General features: G+C 42.7%; 1 protein-coding gene across 1 annotated transcript in view; it reads right to left on the reverse strand.

Annotated features, from left to right (window-relative positions):
* Positions 1 to 243: 243 nt before the first annotated feature.
* The window catches only part of IGFBP3 (insulin like growth factor binding protein 3), a 57,625-nt gene continuing 34,909 nt past the window's right edge, over positions 244 to 22,959 (reverse strand). The window contains exon 4 of the mRNA XM_078688175.1: positions 244 to 1,002. Coding sequence (XP_078544301.1) covers positions 877 to 1,002 — 126 coding nt within the window. The 3' untranslated portion in view covers positions 244 to 876. The remainder of the gene's footprint in view (positions 1,003 to 22,959) is intronic.

Genomic DNA, 22,959 nt, shown 5'->3' on the forward strand with positions numbered 1-22,959 from the left:
TTAAATTTAGTCAATGATCACCATATCCAGCAGGATGCCACTTTCAGATGTGTAAAACGATCTCCCGAGGAAGAGGTTCTTTTCCCTCCAGGTATCCAAACTGTCGATAGACCCTTCACAGATTAGGGTGCTGTTAAGAGTACAAAATTGATAGGTCGCAATCATAACCAGTTGTTATTTAAGTGCATTGCCTTCAGTCACTAGAACAAGTTAAACTAACGCACGGCCAATAAATAAACTGAATACATTTAAATAAAGTTTATTAAAAAACATACTTATATTAAATACAGACTAACAGAATAATCATAATATATTTTACAGAAAAAATAACCATGTCTTTATTTTAGAAACACGTTTTTAAAAAAAAGTCTTTGAAATTCTTATAAAACATTTTTACCCGTGCAGATAAGTTTCCCGTAAGACCTGTAAAAAAAGCTTAAACTTAAATTCTTATTTTTTTTTTTATACTTTACGAGCATAAAATCTAGAAATTCTTTAACATAAAGACAGCATCTTTTCGGGATCAAATTGGTCACAGGCCGTTCTATTTTTTTTAAAGTCAGTGGAGACTCCCTGAATCCATTCTGAAGTGCCTTTTTTATCCCTCTCGTTCGCGCTCTCTCTCCATAGGGGTCAATAGTGCATATTTACTTGGAAATTCAGAGCTCCTCCCTTTGTGTTCAATAGAAAGCTGGAAGTGTGTCTGTGGCAGGAGGGCCATGTGCAAAGTCTGTAAGGTCCATAATTGTCCCACCCTGAGCAAGAGAAAGGACTTGCTGCTCCGCTTCAGCACAGTCCTTGCTTGCTTCCAGTCAGAGGACAGATTTTGATGGGCCAATCTGCCTCACAAAGTCCAAAGGAGAGTGCCTTCCCACATCATTTACTTTCCAAGTTGTAGCAATGAACATCTCCTTTAATCTTGCTGTCATAGCCTCGTAATGGTTGTCCATATTTATCAACACACCAGCAGTTGCCTCTTTTCCGGCCTTTGGATGAACGACACTGTAGACAGAGGATACAAAACAAAATTAGACCACTCAATGTCAGGCACAGTAGACATAAACTCATGTTTTGGCATTTTCGTTTTTAACATCTTGGTATTGTCTCAAAGCATGACTTGAGATTATTGATTTGAAAGGGTCTCAAAGCAATATGACATGTTGGCAACAAGGAAAAACAGTGATTTACAAAATATAGATAGAAATTCACCCTTTGCAGTTTTGTGCTTATATTTGGGGCCTACCATGGAAATTAAAAAGGAGTTCAGGCCTCCTACAGGTAATCTGAGACAGTCATAGATTCCCAAGAGTAGAAGTTACTCTCGTGTGTGACTTTTTTGTATGCATAGTTTAAGTATTTGTGCACTTGTGCATCGTTAACTACTACCTGATGGGGAGAGAAGTTGCACTAAGGGCTAGGACGGTCGACCTCGAATCTGGGGAACTGGGCTCGAGTCTCGGCAATGACGCTGAACATCCTGTGATTCTGTGCAAATCACTTAATCTCCCTGTGCCTAACAAAACAAAAACAAGCGCTGTCATTTCCTAGGTCCATTTTGAAAACCCGTACAAAAGGACTTTCGCCTGCGCGAACACTGCTGCACAGTGTATTGCGTTAGGCGCCAGACCTAATGAATTTGTCCTCATGAAATGCAACTGGTGCTATGTAAAGCGCTCTGATTCCCAATTTGGGTCAAGGTTGCGCTATAGAAAACTCTGTAAAAAATAAAAAATAAACGTGCACTTGCTCTATGAAGCTTTTTTTTTCTCCTCTGGTGTAATGTTATTTTCCCTAAGGTGAATACCATTCCTTTACTTTCCCACCCTAACCACTGTTTTCCCCTCATTATAAGAGCTTTTTTCAAGAGAGACAGCATTGCTAGATGTGATGGGTGAGCAGATGCAAGTGTCAGATAAGACTGGCAGGGAAATGTTGGATTTGTTCTTCCACGCCTTAGCTGCTCCTGGTATGGTGCCTCAAGAGTTACTGATCCTCCTTATGAAGGCAGCGATTGAAGCAAACGATCTGCATGGAATACTTTATGTAATTTTGGAGTAACTGAACCCAAAGCATTAGGTGAGGCTCATCTGTATAGCATTAGGTGAGGCTCGTCTGTATCATCTCTGTCATATATCATTGCAGCATCCCTTAAGGATCACCATGGCAGCCTGATCTAATCTAAAAAGTCTGAGATCGTCAACGAATATCGCCCAGAGGCAACGTTTTTCTGTCCACATTATGCTGGTGATACTTACTAAATCTTTGGAGTGGTGGAAGAGCCACAGAATCAAGATACACTACATGACTTTCTACATTGAGTGGAAACATGCAAAGATGGATGCTAGTTTAAGCTCAAGGCAGGATAAACAGAGGTTATTCTGAACGATTTAACAGCTAAGGTGAATACACTAAAAGCAAGATAGAAGCGCTGTTTGACCAAAGTGTGGCTCTAGATCACACGTACGAAACCTGAATGTTATACTTAATGAACTCTGTCTTTGGTACATCTAGCTGAGAGTGTGGAAAGAGCTTATCTGTTTCATCTAGCCTGACTAAGAGAAATCATCACCTTGATCTCTAAAAGGTTTAGACCCCACAGTAATATATCATTTTGGACTGTCTAGGGTGCTTAAGGTGATTTTCAGCCCACATTTGCGGGGGCCACAGAAAAGACAGGGGCAGTTGCACCAAAATGTGGGCCTTGGGGTCGTTTGCCACTGATGTACAGTGGTCTGTCCTACTAGAGCTCTGCAAACTTAGTCAAGCACAAAAATGTTCACACTTATCTCTGGCTTGTGAGGACGAACAGTCACAGGCTTCTCAGGGAAGTAATGAGGGGGACACAATCTCAGAACTCAACTTCCAACCCACAGTCTTACACAATGACCAGCCCAATGCTTATCCTTTATGTAAAAGTAAGTTTATTGCTCAAACAGCAGAACTACACTCTATATAGTTGAATTCAAAGGACTTACAGCATTGAAAAAACACCCACATTACACTGTGAATTGCTACACCCCTTCTTCCTGGTATGCTTCTGGCAAACTCTTTCCTCCTGCTATGGTTGAGATTCAGTAACTGCAGTCCCTAACATACTATGGGCTTAGGCAGGACTAAGTACAGGTGCGCATGGCTCAAATACTCTCACAGGTCAAATGTGCAACTCAGTTTAATATCTCTTTACTCCACCTGAAAAATGTTTTGCAGAGTACTGCTGACAAATCTCCAAGTATTTTAGTATCATGTTCCTGGTGAAAGGCTAAGCCCTGCAATTTAATTGCTGGTTACTGAAATAGTTTAGGCTGTGCAATAGATGCGGTCTAGTCCTGTGCTCATGGCAGTTGGTCTTCTCTGGCAAGGGACAAGCTAGCAGTCTTACTTTGAATTATTTTGTAGGGTGATTTGTGAGACAGGCCTGCAGGCAGCATGTGTCCCCTAAAGTAGCAGCCCTCCAGGCAGGCAGCAGACAGGCGTTCTAGTATTGCAGTTGTGGCCTTGCAGTGGTGTGGTCTCCAGCCAATCAGTGCTTCCTGCTTCAGTGGACACACTGTTTTCACTCAAAGCATCAGAAGCACCAGTCTCTTAAGTAATCAACAAATTGCTTAGTGACATGGGATACTTGCTCCAGTACTTTCTTGTGTAACTCACACTGAAACGTTGCAGTGACCAAAGGGGGACCTCTCAACAACATAGGTTACTCCTGGCTTCTCTGTGTGGACAAATGAGCTTTCTCTGGGTGCTCCTCACACTGGGATCAATTTAGCCTTTTCCTCCTGGACAGAGTCTCCTCCAGCAGGACAAGGCACTCCATTTGCTCTCTCAGCAGCCAGCCAGGTTTCTAGACACTTCAGGCAGACCCTCAGCTTCTCCACTAGAAACTGCAGACTTCAAGTGATGTTCCCTAAACTCCGGGAGACACAGCTCTTCAAATACTCTCCAGAGCACTCTCTTCCTTGGTCATGAAGAACTTGAGACTGGAACAAAGTGGGCTGGTATAGATGCCACTTTTGTACACATTTTACTGACAGGGGATATGGATCCACGGTCTATATTTTGAAACCAATTTTGGTTAGCAATCTTTTAAATGTCCTCCTCAGGGTGATCTCCGGATGCAGCCCTTGTGTGAAGTGGTGGCTTTTACAGATGGTAGCAATGGCACTGGCTCCAAGCAGAGGTATCGGAAACATGAGCACAAGAAACTATGAGATCTCTGCACCTGGCTCTCATGTGACTTCCTGAAGCAATAATCAGGGACATACAAAAGGGCAGCACCTGCCTAGACACTTCCCCATCCTGAACAGCAGATACAGTATTCCCACCCCTCCCCCTACCATCTTACAAATGACAGTGATCAGGAAGAATGAATCTACATTCCTTTGCTACCAAGGCCCGCATTGACTTTCCTAAGGTAGCCCTATTTCTATCCTCTCTCAATTCTGGGTGTCCAACCTCCAGCTACAGGAACTCAGGCAATACACTTCGACTGTCTGAGAGAAGATTTTCTCATTCTCCATCATGTGCCATACTAAAACCATAATGGATTCCATTTGCCACCAGAGCTAAGATTCACACAACATATATAGCCCTGCAACCATATATGAGCTAGATACTCACTGCACATCCACACACTCAATATGTATCCAGGATGTCAACACAAGGTTTGGCTTTTCACTGAAAATGTTAACTTCACACAAAAGAAGTTTATAGGTTAGCCTCCCTTTAACTCAGGAGAAAAGAGTAAAAGGTTGGTCTCGCTACAGATTTAAAGAGCACTGCAGCGTTGCACCATGTTTAAACCACCATTTTATGTGATACACGAAGAGCATGGACAGTAATCCAATGCTCCCTATGTGGGCACACTTTGTTGTGCCCTTCAGGTTAAAGAACAGGTTGTGGACTTTGCTTTATCATTCACATTCTAGGCCTCTTCACACACTCCAGATTAGTGAGACATGAAGATGAAGATAAAAGTCAGGATACCTGTCTTACTTGCAAACCGGCACTCTGGGCAGGGGAACGCTTCTGTTCACCATGCAGAAAACATTTTTCTCACAGTAGTATTATTACAAGTTCCTATCCTTTCCTTTGCTGAATGGTTCTTCTAAACTCACATACACATTTTCCCATTCTGTATAACATCTCCACTTTTTGTATTCCTGATTATTCAAAACTATTACACACCATTGCAAACAGTCTTCCGTGCTTCTCAGATATGTTGCAAAGGGATTTGTGAATTAACTCAAGAAGAATAACTCTAAACTTTTCTTCCCTTAAGTCCAACTTGTAACCTACTTTTATTACAGTAAATATCCCAACCCAGCTTTCTTGTAGTTGACATCTACTCCTCCTGTAATCCCAGCAGAATGAGATTATAAATCTTTTCTGAGAAATAGTAGTCAAGGCTTTTGGAAGCCAAAATATTAAACCTTGATCACCATGCTATCATTACTTACCTGTTAAAAGTCAATTCCTCAACACTGATAACCTAGATATCTCACAACATTCCTTCACTGAACACAGGTCTTCCTCGTCTAAATGTAGGTTTACATAGGTAGCTTTTTCTATCCTTAAATGTTATTTTGATATCATTCAATCACATGAAGTGTGCTCGGGCTTAGTTAGTATTGTAGTTAGTGTGTGAAGTCTCACAAAACCTGAATTGTTTGTCTTCAGTGAAAGCCATCTTTCAATAGTGGGGACCTTTCTGAAAATGTTTCACAGGCGAATCATTTCAAAGCCTTTGGTTGGCTAATGTCCATGACACTGTCTTTGATTAATACACTAAGATATTCTAGCCCTTTGTACGTGTTTATCGGGACTACATATGCAAACTTTGAGTTTTATTATGAAAGAATGTTGCAGTCTTCTGCAGCTCTGAGTGTAAGAAAGCTGGCTCCTGCTCTTTTATTTCCTCTACCATACCTTGAGCATAGCTGCTCAAAACTTGACTGCTTAGGCATCTCTCATTTTGAACCACATACTTCTAGCCCCCTTCTCTAACTTCCTGCCACTTTCCTGGAGTAACAGTATTTTGTCGCTGTATTTCTTCTAAAAGTAGCTATGTACTCATGATGATGGGCAAAATACAATAATTCACAAAGTTATTCTCATCATCTTGACCATGTTAAATTTAGTAAATCGCTTATTTGGAAGTGAAATCAAAGGTTCCCTGTTAGCTGAATAAATTCAGGTGAGGAATATTCAATAAATTTTTCTTACAATGTATTTAAACACATGCCAAATGTTAAGAGGAGCACATGTGTGTCCTTAACATAAAGAACATATTCATTTATGTCCAGAAAACGTAGATATTGTGAAGATACATATCTCCATACTGTTTGCGCAACATGATATTTTGATTAACCTAGATATTTATTAAGATCCTTATCTAAAAAGCTCCTTTGTAGATCAGTATGGTAGACAATCTTGCTCTTCGTGCACTGTAGGTGCAATTAGATAGGGAAAATTAGATAATTCCTAAATTTAGCCCAAAAATACTAGGCCATTACAACAGTGTTTGAAATCATAATTTTTAACGGTTTAAATCAAAATAATATTCATTTGATAACTTCCCAATGAAGTCAACGGTGCTCAACGTATCTACCTGCCATGCATCAAGCCACTATCAGTGTTAGACAGCGGACATGGATGATCAGGTGCCTTTTTTATGTCTCGCCTACCTACAGCATTAGCAAGAACTCATGCCTTTACCCACCACACACATCACACAACACAAACATACTCTTATATACTTATTTTATTTATTTTGAAAGTTTTATATAGCGCGAACAAGATCTTTGCAGATAACAGAGCGCTTTACAAAGGCAGGTGGAAGGGTAGGGGAACAGGGGGCATAGTAAGGAGGTAGATCATCAAGTTCATGTACATAGCAAAAATATTACATATATACAGATATTGAAATGGCTTTGGCTACTGTTGTTCTGCTGGATTAAGTATTGTGTCTGTAGCCCTCATTATTGGTACCAGCCCATGGCGGTTGAGGGATATAAACGACCTAATACGTTATCCACAACATATTAGCTTTAATTCTTTCCTTTCTTTTTTAGGTGGAGTCTAGGCAGCATACATGCACTGTCTGCAAGACCAGCTGTATTCAATACAAGCTACTTTTTCCTGGCTCCTGCTTGCCATAGGTTCACTGAAGTGTCCCTCTTCTTTTTTTTTTTGAAAACTTTTTATTATTATAACACAAGAGGAGAAATATACATAGACATATCGGGTGGCAATAGACGAACTAAAGTATAGCCGTGGACGGGCAAAATAAGTGACAGAATAATGCACAGCCATAAGCCACAGAAATTCAAATGCAGCGTGAACCAAAAGCAAGCAATTAGATAGCAATGGCAGCAATCACCTCCCACCAACACCCGCCCACCAGACGTACAGGATATACGGAGCAAACATGGGCACCCGAATACGCTATAGATAAGAATCAGGAGAATACGCCACAGCTCTTGTGAAGAAAGGAAAGGGGAAATAGAATGGTCATAGAAAATAACAAAGAAAAATAACTCCCCCCCCCACCCCACACCCCTGCCGATGGCTACGACCCAACCCCACTAGCAGCGTGCCTGTCGCCCCCTAAACTACACCCCAAGGAAGGGAAAAAGATGGAGGAGGAGAATGCAACAAATCAATACGAGCTCCCCGACTCCCGGCCCCCCGGCAAGAGCAAACACCCCATAGCGGAACGTTAAGCAAGTGATAGCAGATCAAGATACATTTCGTAGGGGAATAGCAAACAGAAAAAGGAACATCCCGCCCGATTCCCAGCACCACAGAAGCATCTAACCCGTCCCGCATACAGTAGCTCTCGCTCCCATAGATATAACCCAACAAAGACAAAGGAGACATTGCGTCAATGTCCAATCAAGTTCAGCTCAAAGCATCATGTTCCATCAGAAAGACCCCTTCAAGCACTAATGAGTTGTCGCGATTTTCCACACGGATCAAGCTCGGGAATAAGAAACAATTAATATATAGTAATGCAAGGCATGTAACGCCACATGACGCTAGTCGTGATACCATTATAAACGTGTCCCCCATTGTCACCGGTCAGACAAACACCAGAAAGCACCAAAGCGTCCTCGGCCCTGGCCCGCACGATCAATTGAAGATGAGAAGAAACCAACATCCGACTCCAAACGATGTCCCGCCTGTCCCCCCAGTCCCAGCACTGTGAGCTTTAGCAATTCAGAAAGCATCCTCAACCCTGCCCCCTGCGATCAAGATGGTTGATGGAATCCGGCAGTCCAGCCGCTATCAAGGACGGCAGAGGTGCCCGGTATGGCCAATACAAATTGGGAAGACAAGAGAAAACAACAATGCCCCTGCGCTATACAATATTGATATTTTGATCACTTAGTGTAAAGAATGTCAATTCTATAGATAGTAAGAACAATAGAACAACACCCAATTCAGTTGGACATTTGAACAATTGGCGAACAGGCTCGACAAAATAGAGGTGTAGATAAGATCCGTTGTTGGTGTAAAAGTTCTGTTTATTGTTCCTATATGTAGGCCAACATATAGGAACAATAAACAGAACTTTTACACCAACAACGGATCTTATCTACACCTCTATTTTGTCGAGCCTGTTCGCCAATTGTTCAAATGTCCAACTGAATTGGGTGTTGTTCTATTGTTCTTACTATCTATAGAATTGACATTCTTTACACTAAGTGATCAAAATATCAATATTGTATAGCGCAGGGGCATTGTTGTTTTCTTATGTTTCGTATGGACCAACCCTGGTCCATCCCCGAGCGGTTGTGAGGATTTACCGTTCGCCCTATTGCCTATACTGACCATTCACTTCTCTTACCTTTACCTTGCGGGTACTCTGGCTGTGCGCCTTGAAATTCTGGAACACCTAAAAAACCTCCTAGCTGTCTTGTGGACAAATTGGGAAGACGTCCACCAGAGTCCGCCCAGACCACCTCCGCGCGTCCGACAACAACGCAAAAGGGGTCAAGGTAGTGCAGAAGACCTCCGGAAGCAGCAGTCCCGAGCGATAGCACCAGCTCCAAAAAGGAAGAAAGAGCCAAACCATCAGAACACAAAGGAGTTGGCAAACATGGCGCCCGGGGACGACCTCCCAACCACTGCACGAAACCACGAACACCAGCCCCCCTCCGGGCCACCGCAGTCAGAACATCGGCCGCCCCCGAACCACGATCCTCAACCGCTTCCGCAGGCACCTGGGTAAGCAGATCATCACGGTCCGGCGCAGGGTGTGGCGCAGTGCCCAGCCCCGAAGGACAACCACGGCCAACCGGAGTAATGGCAGCAAGCCGACTCTCGAGATCCCGGGCATTGTCATGTAAGGCAGCACGTACAGTTTCTAGAGCACTCAGGATATCGCGGAGCCCCAGGGGTTCCCCAGGAAGAGAGGACGCAGCAGTTCTCTGTGTCCAGGGCTCACGGACGTATATCAGCTCCGGAATCCGGTCGCCATCTTCACCCGTCAGCAGCTGACCACCCCGCCGGTAATCTGCAGGGTACAGCCGAGCCAGAGGCATAGGGGCAACGGACTGCATCGCGGTATCACACACAGGGCTGATAGGAAATCGGCAATGATCCGGACTCTCGGCCGTGGTCTAGGGTCTCCACCTACAAGCGCTGTATGTGCGGCGTATAAAATGGCTTCCACTACAGAGCAGGGGCAGACGAGGGATCTGCACAGGTCGCTTCCAAGCCGGGAGGCAATACAATGTGCGTCTCGTAGTTACCATGCGTCCAGGCGGGCAAGATCGCGGGGCGGGATGAAGCGCTACAGCAGGAGGCACAGCGCGACAGTCTCCCACCGGCCGATCGACTCCGCCTCATCTGCGATGTCCGCCGTCGTCGTGGTCGGGTCCGGCCATGCCGCATAAACAAAGACCCGGACCTTCCGCTGCGCAGGGCCAGGAAAGAAGCGAGGGTGTAACACCGCCGCTACCGCCTGGAACGAGCCGGGAAACACACCATTGTGCTCAGGATTGGTTCCCCGTCTCAAAGCTGGGCTCAAGCTGGGCTCAGTTGCAGGATAATTTACAGGATCTCGGAGGAAAGCGTGAAGGTCGGCGGAGCCGAGAGTCTAGGCGGCCATCATGGTCGCAGGCGAAGCTCCTCCTCAGTGTCCCTCTTCTTGGCTGCCTCCTAACTCATCTGCGCAGCCGATACCTCACCTCCGTTTATTATAGCTGAGGACCACCGGCCAAGTACAGTTTAATTACGCATGCATTCCTTATCTCTCCTTTAGGGGAACTCTTTCTTTTTTTATTGTTACTTTCCACCTGTCACAGACTTCTAACGGCACCTGCACCCCCGGCGGATTTTCAATTGTTGCTTTTCACCCCTCGCTTTTTATCCATATATTCTATATGTCGCGTTTGCCTGACCAGTGTTCGTTTAGGAGGCACCTCCACCTCATCTGCATCATGCAATGAATATTAATTGTGTGTACATGAGCACTTATTTACCACAAGGCATGAGAGGAGTAAATAGGTAATATGAGGCATATCTCACAAGACACGGTTTCCGACCCACAACTCAAATATTTGCACGTCCACATTCTACTAACATGGCCACCGGAATAGTCACCTCGCCATAAAGAGAGACATTCCAAGTTATTCAGGTGCTTGAGCGATTAACATTCGCCAACAAATAATAGTGCTACATTTTATATTTTTAAATAAATAAATTTGGGACTCCTAATGTATTTGCCGATTATATGTTTTTTTGGAAAAGCGCAACTGTACTGTCAACTAGTGTCACTCCACATCATTCTCCTACTAAAATGGCCGTCGTGTCGAATCATTCTCTGACTGTGTCATACAATCTAGTTTTTTTCCACGCACATGGGTTTTTTCAATGTGGCTAGTAATGGCAACTTGTGTTTTCCCCTTCTAACACTTTGCTGGCAAGTAGAGTCCTGGTTCTTCTTCCGACTCATGCATCAAGCTTTGGTGAAACGCTGTAAGTAATTGCGCCATCTTTCCAAAATGGTTTACACAATTGGGACAGCATTTCTCTAAGTCTATAAACATGATGTTTAATTCTATAGACGCTTGAGAGCATTAAACCAATTTCACAAAGACTGTGATAAAGCTAAAACCCTTCATTATCTTTCTGTGTATGAACACATTGGTATGCTTTAGCTGATGTCCCGCTTCCTCTCTTTCCTGCTGAGAAATCTAGGTACTTTTTGCATTTGTAATGTGGGTCTACATCAGACACATTCATTCCTGCAAAGTATCACTCAGTGAGTGTTGGAGTAATGGATTTTCATATTTGTGCCCGCACTACTGCACGGAACTTTTTCACACAATTAAGATCTCCTCTCTGACTTGAAGATGCTTGTGTCACTTTGAACCATTGCCACAGCTGAATTAATTTTTTTCCAGTCACAATTCTGTTGCTGGCTATTGAGGCATTGTTCAGTCAGGGTCAAGGAGAGGTGGATTGGTATGGTTATGTCACCTGTGCACTCTTGTCACAGGCTGGAGTCTTTCTTCCTCAGTAAGATAAAATACTTTTTCACCACAACCGGCCCGCTGCAGTCTCAATTTTGCACCCAGGGTCCAGCGTCCCTCAGCCCATGCTTAAACTTGAACATATGGATACTTATTTTATTGCCTTTTTCCTTGACTTTCAAGGGCCCATTAGAAAAGGTTTGAGCTATTGCCATTGCAAATAATAATGCAACACCAATAGCTTAAACTTTTAGTAATGCGAGACCTATTTCATTGCAAATGCTTGTTTTAATGTGGAGGCCCCTCATCCCTGGGCATTGTCAAGACGCTCAAACCCCACTCTCAAACCACGCCCACTCATCTGTTAGTCCCTGGGGTTCTCCCACCGATTGCCACCCCACACTCCCATTGTTTTTCTATTTGCTTTTTCGTTTCGAGGCCGTGGCAGCTGCTAAGTGATATCAGGCCTCTTACTTTCTTTTTTTCGCTCCCGAGCACATTCATTTAGTATTTTTATTTTACCATTCTAAAATTGTTGACAGCCAAATCAGAACAGTAAAATTAGAAAAAAGCAAAACCTGGCTGCTGGTATGCCACTACGCATGCAGACTTGTGCAGCGCAACTTATGCACACATATGGAGTCACCACAGCCATACTGGAATTAAAACTATTGAAACTGGCTGCTGTGTGATCGCTTGAGTGCACACGATGCATCAATCGCGATGCACCAGCAACCATTTATTTTCTTCATTTTACAGTTCTTCCATGGATCACAGCCATTTACAAATAGTAAAATCAAACACATAGGCGCCAGTATGACGCCACCCACCAGTTTTCAGTGAGATGCATTTTCTTTGCCAATACTTGCCTTGATAGTGAATATTTGATATAATAGGACAGAACTTTGATCAACATCCTTCACCAAATACTAAAAATGGAGCTCATTCCTCTTCCAAAGTGGAATTAGCATCACTGGCTTAACAGTGTTCACTAATTTGTCTTCAATTAAAAGATGCATTTCAATTCCTATGAATCCTGTCACGGTAGCTATTCGCCTCATCGAAATTGCAAAATCTGAAATAAATCAGAAAACCCAGTAAATTTCACCCTTGGATTCTTGGGGTGAAAATCCAAGGGAGAATTAGAACTTGCCAGGGGAATTTGACCGGAAATCATTGGTTTGCTTGGCAATACCCCATTTATCAGGGAAACGTTCCATCTGTAATTCCCATAAAGTTTGTCACCAGGAGAAACTGGCAACCTCTGTATTGGTAATATCGATGGGGACAATATCAGGAAAAAAATATGGGGACATTGAAATGAGGTCCATTGCATTCGGTCTTCATGTCAATACTAAGTCATGGTAAGATCAAGGGAATTCTGGAAAGACGTTGTCAATGAATGTGATTCACCACTGTCAAAATAGACATATGGTAATTTCAATTAATAAATTATACTTCAATATTACATACTAATGTTAATATAGATACTTATACTGTCAGCAAAATAAGTTAATCAGTAAAGAAAGTATTAACCCTGCATTCTTTATAGGCAGCAACCCTTAAAAAACACACAAATGAAAAAAAGACATGCATCATGTGCAGAGGCTACTATCACACTGGCATATTGTTTGGTCAAGCACTGTATTTCCCATTTCTGCAATATAATTGAAGTGTAATAATTCTCGATAGTTTAATTTTGTCATAGCCAAGTGTTGTGTATAACGTTTTATTATTGCACAATCTTCTGATAGTCAAGTTATTTGCCTTAGAAGAATGACATGCAAATTTGGCCCTGGCATTCTTTGAATTCATGACCTGCAAAGCACCCTAGATGTCAGCAGTGAGTACTCATCTCCCTGCCTCAAGCTGCAATACATATTTTAAATTTAAATCATGTTAACGGTCAATAGCAAATGTCTGCAATTTGAAGCAGTAGAATCCTTGATGGGTACATATCTTGTAGCTTATAGTGTAAGAAACCCAACTACTGCCACACACATAAACACAAAAAAGAGACTGGACCACTAAGGGCCAATTCTGAGTCAGGTGGAGATTCTGGTCCCACTTATGCATGACCCGGTTTAAAGTGTAGGGATAATGAGAGACCAGAAATAATGTTTTCAGCACATATCCTCTCACATAACTTCAGCTATTTTGAGTGTCTATCCAGAGAACATGGAACAGCAGCATTCCGTGCTCCCATGTGCCCTAGGAGGAAGTCGGGCTGTGGTCGGGCTGTGCTTATTCCATTAGCTTTTTCCCAATGTGAGCATGATTTTAGCAGCCAGATTCTCCAGCTGATAAAATCAGTCCCAATATTCATGCACCACGAAAATCCGGTCCCTTTCCCACCTCAAGAATCCAGTAATCTTTACCCATTTGTTTAGTTAAATCATCTCTTCTTATATTCCCGGGTTAGGCCCATGTAGCGAAGCAGCTTATTTCCTACACTGTCCTCACCATAACATTTCAACTGTGACCTTTTGAACATGAAAATAAACTTGTGTACACATCTAGCTTTGCACAACATTAACACAATGCCCTTAACATCAGGTACAAGGTGTCTTTTTGCACTGTGTACAAATGCCATCTCTATCTTTATTCACGGGGCGACAGGGCTATGTACATATCCATTACATCACTTATCTATACGCACATCACAAGGCTGCTTTCTATTGTAAAAGATTACCATCCCGATAGATTAGGAGAAGAGGCACTTCCGCTGACACCTAGGGTGCTTGCATGCTGGGAACTCAACATGCAGTGGCTGACATCTCGTGAGGTGTGTCCAGTTTGTGACCAAGACGGGGTTCTTCATTCTGTCTTGTCAGGTACTGGGGTTGAATCGACCCTCGGGGGGATTCTTGGCTCTACACCTACACACACTCTTGGTACACTTAGAGTTGGGTTTGCATTGTAGGAGTACGCTTGATTACATCTTTGTTTTATATGCCTGCATATATACACTGTTTTAGCACTATGGTAGAACTATATCTACTATTTACGCTTTTGGTGTTGTAAGCACGTTTATCTGTTTCTGTCTATTAATCATTGCAGCACACGTATTTTATACAAGAATAAAGTTGGTTCAATAAACGATTGAAAAACGTCCCACTGTGTATTCTCTATATACTTCTGAGAATAAGTGAGCATTAGTGACTGAGCGAAAGGTTCTGTACTGTTTCCACGATCCCTGACGTGTCAGGTCTGTCATTTTCAGTTGTTGCCAGGAACATTCGCTCCCTGGTAAGGTTAGATGGGCTGGAAGTGGCACTGTGAGCTAGCTGATCTATAGGCCAACATACCGTGCAGGAGGTCTGGAATCAGTCTTGGCACCACACCCTAGTTTTTGTTGTCCAAACAAATGTGCATATCCTACGGATTAGTAAGAACTACACAACACTCTGAAAGTACATGCTTGGTGTGCGCCACTTAAATTGCTCATTTATCTCAAACTGCCGCCACCACATAATTACACATATATACTTGTAAACTGGTAAGGAATCAAGATTAAATTAGCCCGCACTTCTGAAAGACACTACTTAAAAGACTGTTACGAGCATTTTAGATGTGGAGCATCAGAGCTCTCGGTACAGCATATGTTCAATATATTTGATTCCCAAAGAAGAGTGAATTATCAACGGAAAATTCTTTTTCACTCTGCAGTTCCCCAAAGCTGGACTGGGCGGAAAATGGGCTCCGGCACCAAATTAAAAGTGGCCCCCATTAGCCAATCAGATAACTAAAAAAGTGGCCGAAATTTGCAAATCAGGACAGTTTAATACTGGTAAAGACAAGTTATACAGCTGTTTTGCAAGCTATGGGATGCCGCATAAATTTCTACTTGGAGCAGTCAATGTTTGTGGTGATATCAATAGAAATCAGCAGTAAAAACCGGTCTAATAAACCACAAATAAACCACAAACAGGCCCACAAACAGTCAAACAAACAGCGCATACACCTATCTGTCAGACCAGCCCTTCGGGCACAGCCAAATTGCCCTTTGGGCCAACCCGACCCTGTCTGAGAGACAGTCAGACAGGCCTGACTCACAAGCATTGAGCGCGGCCATTTGTAAACAGTTGTCAGCCCTGTATACATCTACACTATGTTTCCTTTTCCTGACAAATAAGTTAGTGCCGACTACAGTTTCAGCCAGCTTAGTGGCAAAATCGTGATGTCACAACCGCTTCACTGTACGGCGTTCTCAGAGGACGCCAGCTGAACAAGGGTACCTACTGTGCAAGCCAGCAACCCCTATGCTGGAACGAATGCAGTTTATGCATTCCTGTATATTTAGGCTGTACACAGCGTCATTTAATGCGTGCCGAACCAACATATAACATATCTGACATACACACAGAAATCATTGTGGGAAAGAAATGAAAAGCCTTCACTTTGAAAACCAGTATACCATCTGCAGGCACCAATCAAGACAGGGCGAGCAAATGACTAAGTAATATATATGGAAAACGTTCTAGGCTATACTTTGGGTAGAAAAAAAAGTCTATTTCCTGTAGTTCCCCTTGCGAGCGATCGACCTAGTTATTGTAAACCATAAACACCGCCTTTGCTAACACATGGTCAGTTCTGAGAGCTTGTTTCCTCAGTCGCTTCAGACCACCAAGGATGTGGCTAATAATAGAACTTCGAGTTTATGCTGCAAGCAGAGCAGAAGGAAACACGTGTGGCAAAAAGCGCATAACAACAAATTAGACAGCAATCTAAGGAGCTGGTGGCAAGCAGATGGGTTGGTGGTGGCCCCTCGTCGACATGAGAAGGCACGATTTTTTTTTTTTGCATTTCATTTTATTGCAATTACCTGCAACACTTATAGAAAACTGGTGTCAGAGGGCCCTTAAAGTGAGTAGTACCAGAGTACACTGCAACATCAATATTAGACTTTAAGTTTGAAAACCAAAAGTCTGAGTACAATGAAAGTCTGAATGAATACATCTTAAAAAAGTGCACTATTGTAAATGTGTTCATTAATGGAGAGGGGCGTGAAACAAAATGAGGCATAAAGAGATCCCCATGCCAGACCAAACTAAGAGTGAAAAATGTTTACGTGCACACTTTGCTGGATATGGTTTTCCTCTCCTCTTTTGATTACAGCTTTGTGTGATGTAAAGTGGAAAAGCCACAATGCAAATGATTGTCTTTCCACTGCTGTTGAAGACAGAAACTAGCTCTTGTGGTGACAAGCGAAGAATGTTCACATTTTCAGACCCATTCATGTGAGGAAAACTTTAGGGCATGGTGTGGGGTCCTTCCCTGCCACGAAGAAGTTCTAAAAATGACTAGAACCATCTACCTATTTTAGTCATTCTCTGGTCGAAACGTTTCTGAGTGAACTATTCGGGCTAGTGATGAGTAATTGCTCGTTTTCCCGCTGTGTGAAAAACTGGTAAGGAAATTTATCATATCGAATCACTTGGAAAAAAACCACATTTGTCGTCTCCCTCGCTGAAGCACACTGTGTTTGCTCTTTCAACATTGTTCATGTGTGAGGCATTTAATTAGGGACAGAAGAATGTGCTTAATTAGGCATTAAGTGTGGGATTTTTTGGAGACTTTCGTTTTTTTGTTTTTGCTTCTGTCCCATTTCCTGGCTCTCCTGCCTTTTCTTATTTCGCTCCCTTTCTTGGACATTACTTTGACAGAGTATAGCCATGATCCCAATCTTCCAAAGGCCATTTCCTGCTGTTAGGGCTTCAACGATGCACCTTCTTCCAAAGGCCTTAATGCATCAAAATATGGTTTCAGGAATAGGTGTTGCTTGCTGGATAGCTGTTTCTAGGGCGTTGTACAATCTGCTTTGGAGTAGATGGGCAAAGAACCATCTTTAGTCTTCTATTTCAGCATATCAATTGCTGAGGGACAATCTGTTCACTGCTCTTTGCAGAGTTGCTGGCAAAACTGGGCATCATCTTGATACCTACTATTATGAAAGAGGTTACCGTCACTGAGCAACCAAAAGCAACCCTGGCAAAAGTGTTCAAACCAGCCCCTCTCCCTTTACCTATTCACACAATCTCTCTTTTCATCCATCCGTTCTCTCTCACCACTTTCCACCTCTCTCATTCTCCTCAGATTGTTTTCTCTCTCCCTTTCCCCTCCTTCTGTTTCTTTCTTTCTTCAAGCTTCCTCCATGCCTGCAACAAACAACATCGGGGAGCTGGGGAAAACATCAGAAGCACCAGAATTGGCCTGGGCTTTCAAAACCCACCTCAAGGGCTGCAGCCCACTGGGGAAATGCCTGGTGGAATAAAAGGCCTGTACGGCCTTGGATATCACTAATTAGGAAGGTCAGGCTACCCATTTGGTTTTAGAGGGGGCCTGACAGCTTCAGGATAGGGTCCAGTTTAAGCTTTCATAATTCCTATGCAGGTAACAAACAGACAAGGTGGAGGAGAGATAAGTCCTCAATTTCCTCACAGAGGCACAAACAGCCAGGTGATGCATTTCTGCCCCAGCCAAATGTGGTAAGAGCCACTTCCACATTGTTGGGTTTACGTTCAAGAAGTGGCAATGGTCTTATTCAGTTTTATCTTATCCAATCTATCTATCAAATCCATCTTATCTTATCCAATGATTTAAATACTTTTTTCATTTATTAGTTGGGATAGCAAATGTTGTACCTGGGAAAGTTCTTCAAGTTAACTAGTTTCTCTAATCTTGGGGCATATTAAGACTGATTTTACAATTCATATTTCAGCTTTTCCTAGACTCATGCGTGGCAATTACCTGGATAAAAATGAAGCAAATAGATTAAACATATCTTTCCATTTCATGGATTTTAAATGGAAAGTTGATCATGGATATCCATGAATCACAATCACATTTCACAGCTAATATGCAGCATTTGCATAGTTATGTGAAGCCTGATTCATAATTAATGCGTATCTACTTCATTTTGTTATATTGTGTGCATTATCAAGTTCTTTGTCTGAACCGACTTGACATAGTTAGAAATTTTTAGTATGAGATAATTTTATGTTTCATGTTCACAATTTTTTGACTCACCTGAAATGCATTCGATAGAGCATGAAAACCAATTGTGTAGGTACGTTTTTTCAGCATGTTTAGGCAATTTCACAGGGCTTCATAGTGGAGGAATTTGATAACTACAATTGTTTCTGTTCCTTGCATACCACTGCATACATTTTGCATACATCATTTGGAAATGGTTTTGATTTTGTCAATGTGAAGCCTGTATGCATTTCCTTTCCTCTATATCATTGTAACAGTGTTTTATGCTGTATGACTCAGGCAAAAAAGATCTACTACAATAGTTTTACTGCATGACAACATTGATAACTGATACACGGGGAAGCCTCCTTGATCAGGAAAGGAAATCTTTAAAATTCAATAGCAAAGTGTAGAGGTGTTCACCTAAAATGTGGGCCATACAATGTGCTCAATAGCCCATACAATCTGCTTGGTGCCATATACAATACAAAATATTAAAATACATACATATATAACCATATTTTAAGAGTTCGAATATAATCAGCTATAACTTTATTCAAGTGCATTCACTGTCATAAAATTATGTGGACTAGACCAATGACTTGGATGTCACAGCTTACTATCCTAATGTGGCCTTTCTGAAACAAAGGACTAATTGGTTATGGGGAAATGTTTATAAGAGAACTGTAGGTGCATGTGGATAACACATAGGAATAGGGCAATTGCATAATCCTGACCTAGAACACCTCGAAGGCAGGTATAGATTGGTGCATTGCCACAGAAAAGAATTGATGATCGAAGGGCGAGTTTAATATCAGAATATCATTTATAGAAATGTCATGTGACATACACATTGTATCCTGAATACAGTTTCCAATATTATTGTCTGCCCATTGTGCACTCACTACTCGTTGTTTAGTAAAGAGTGCAAGCTAGTACTGGCTATGATTGTCCGACGGGAGCACTCCCTCCCCAGTGCTGCCGTCGGCCAACGGCCGACGAAGCCCCGCCCACCTATTAGAACGCCCGCACCGCGGCGGAAAAACAGCCGCGGTTAAGGCGTTAATTGTCAAACAAGTGGCCTCAGAGAGAAACAAAATGTGGATTGTTTCGAGAAAAGTTGAGATATGCTTAATCGTTCACCTTCTTGTTGATAGGCATCTCATGCCACATTGAAAGAAGAGGGGCCAGACGCATCAAAATGTCACGCAACATGTTGTACCTTACCAGACGTAGAGCTGCTTCACAAGGAAAAAGCTGGAATGTGTCAAATCCACTAAGATATTACGCATTCCTGTCTCTCCCTGCACTGGTGCAAGGAGAGCTGGCTATGTGCTGCGCAAGGGTGCCTGTGTTACAGGCAGAATTGTTTTTGTACAGGAAGGAAAACTTTCCTACACAAAAACAATCTTTGAGGCACTTTCCTCATGCTAAGTGCGCTGCAAAATACAGGACACTGTTTTTCTCCTAGTTAGGAAAGCATACCATTTTGATGCATTCCTAGGTTTATAAGTCTTTGTATATCTGGCAATGTGCCAAAATCCATGGGTGGCTGCATGAGAATGCCTATGCTGCAACCATGGAACACCTTCTCAACGCAAAGTAGCACAAGGCAAAGTTATGCACTACCTTGCATTACTCTGGCTTTCCTAAGCCATGCAGAGCAATCGAAAGGTGGTTTTGCCTGGCTTAGTAAATCTTACTTAAGCCCCTGCTCTTCCTTGCTTCGCCTTTCGTGATGCAGAAGCACTGCAAGGAAGTGTGTAAAATGTATATTGCACCAGCATATTCTTGTAGAGTTCCTGATTAGCCTTCTCATAGTTAACTGAATTTTCCACTTTTCCTATGCCTACTCTCTTGTGTGGTTTACTCTAGTGAATGTTAGTTGGTGTGTAAAATTCACCTACATTTTTATGTGAGAAATAGCTGCTTTGTTTATTTTCAAAACTACTCTGAATCCATGTGGCGCCTTTGGCTCACGAAGATTTTGTACACAAGGGCACAACTTGATCAGCTTTTATGCGTGTGCGAGTAAAAACAAGTTATGCTTGTGTACAAAATATTCAGGAATCTCCCGATTTTCAAGCAAATTATCAACTTAACTTATAATTTCACATATTCTTTCATAGATTTCACAAAAAAATAAGTCGAATTGAAAACCTTGCAAATCCTCCTTCCCCCAAATCAAACGCTTGAGCAGCTAAAAAAGAAAGAAAAACTTCTTTCGAATTCACTTCTCCTTTATGTAGCCAAAACATTTTGTACCAATTGTAAATACACGGACGGCTGGCACCACCAATGTTCTTGCTGCTGAATTTCAAGCTAAATTATGTTGTTGTTCACAGGCATGTTGCTGTAGGCCTGCAACACATCCACACCACCGTCCCAGCAGGACATTAAAGAAAGCCAAGTAGGTGGACTTGGTAGTGGACAGGAGTGTGTCTATTTGGAACAAAGTGTGCTCAGTGTAAAAACTGCTTTCCGAACCCCTGCTGGTATTTCAAAACAAGTTGGTAGGGTATCTGTAAACTGGCCGCGTCCTGGATGGGAGTAAGCAAGGGTTAAGAACTAAGGAATTCTGAGCAGAGACACTGTGGAGGATGGAATGCCCTGCACAGGAAGCTGAGGCGGAAGGAATTCTCAAGCAGCTGTCGAGGAATGCTCATGAGAGCGTTGCATTCCTGGGAGGCTATCTTAGTTGTAATGCTATAAAAATGTTTCAGTGACATAATTCTCTTTCTGGAGGCTGTGGATTGAAAATGGCCGAAAAACAAGATGCTCTCATTTACGTTCCTCTCTATTAAAGCATCAAGCTTGGAAAAAAAGAAGCCCGTCTAATGCACAGACGGGATTCCTAGAATACAAGGCATGCTTTGGAATGGGTCCCTGCGGCACGTTTGGGAAATAGCGACCAAATCTTCCTCTGAAAGCAGCCCAGGAAATGCAAGAGTGGGAGAACGACCTGGCCAGCCCTGATATTGGGTCGTAAGGCTAGAACGGGTCCCACCACACCTAAGTGTACGTCAGCCCCTTTAATTGGTCTTGACACAGTGACACAAAGCACCTATGGGTGGGCCATCCCTCCCTTCAACCGAGCAGCCGACCTTCCTCTAAAAGCAGCCCCTACCTGGAAAGTGCAAATGTGGCAGAGTGACTGGCCGGCCCTAATGTTGAGTCATACTGCTAGAAGTGGATCTCACCACACCTATTTGTGTATCAGTCCCTTTACCTGCGCTGAGGCACTGACACAAAGCACTTATAGGCCACCCATCCCTCTCATGACAGCAGGTAATTCATCGAACTAAGAAAAGTTCGGACAAGTAAAGACACTTACAATCATGACGCCATGCTTCAATATCAAACCTACAGTAACATCATTTTTTTTTAGCATCAACCGAGTCTCCCCTAACATAAGTATTTGTAAAGTGAACGTTCACCCATAGGTCTCTTGGCGCTGAATAACAGATGTTTATTGTTAACCAACTCAATGGTACTCATTTTATCGACCTCAGATGGATGAAAGGCTGAAAGGACCCACCGTGCCTTGGACCATGAGGTCGAACACAGGCAACTGCAGTGGCTGCATTAGTCCACTGCGCCACCAGACCCCTCTTTACTGTAGGAAATTGCTGGCAGTGCTTTATCTGTCTGTTGAAGAGAAAATCAAGGGAAGTCAAGGTTCAGCCATGTCCTTGTGGAAGATCCCTAGTTTTACAGTCAAAAGGTGAGGTATGCATGAGTATTGGCTGTGATTTTCTGTAAACGTGACACATAGGGTACCTAAAGTATAGGGGGTGGAATCCTCCGAATTCCGCAGCATAGATGTGTGCAGTCCAAACCAAATATCTTTGCACACAGTGGATGGAGCACTGCATTTGCTTGACCTGAGAACTGGCCCATATAATAATGAGAGGTGCATGTATCCGGCAAAACAGTCCCACAATGGCTTTGCTTTCATCTTTTGCAGCATCGCCTATATACTTTGTTGCAAAGGGGGATAATGGTTAGACATCTTCTTCCCAGGACACCCTAGGCAAGAATGAAACAGGAAAACTATTGCCCTTTACTAAGGGGCGTTCTTTAGATGCTGGAAGGAATAGGCGTGCTTTTGGTTTGGCGGAACAATGAGGAGGGTAGGACACTCGAAAAACGCATGCGCTCCCCTATATTTTATCATTTGTTAATGACAGTGCCATAGGGGTTTGGAGGTCAAGCTTAAAAGAAGTAGTTAGGAGAGTTATGAAAATTACTTTTGTTGCAGTGAACATTGATTTTAACTTTATGAGCTATCCCTTGATAAATTGGAGCAAAACCGATTGAGATAACGGTGTATTGCATCACGCACAGAACATATACCTTCCAAAAGAACTCCAAAAGAGTGATATTTGTTGTATGCAGAATCTGGCAAAATGAAGTCATGTTGGTTCGGAGAAGAGTATGGGTTTATATGCCACAAAATAACACATCTGAAAGGTAAAGGACCCAGGGGAAGATGTGAAACTAAAAG

Source organism: Lissotriton helveticus, chromosome 4_1 (genome assembly GCF_964261635.1).
Source record: "Lissotriton helveticus chromosome 4_1, aLisHel1.1, whole genome shotgun sequence".
Lineage (NCBI taxonomy): Eukaryota > Metazoa > Chordata > Amphibia > Caudata > Salamandridae > Lissotriton > Lissotriton helveticus.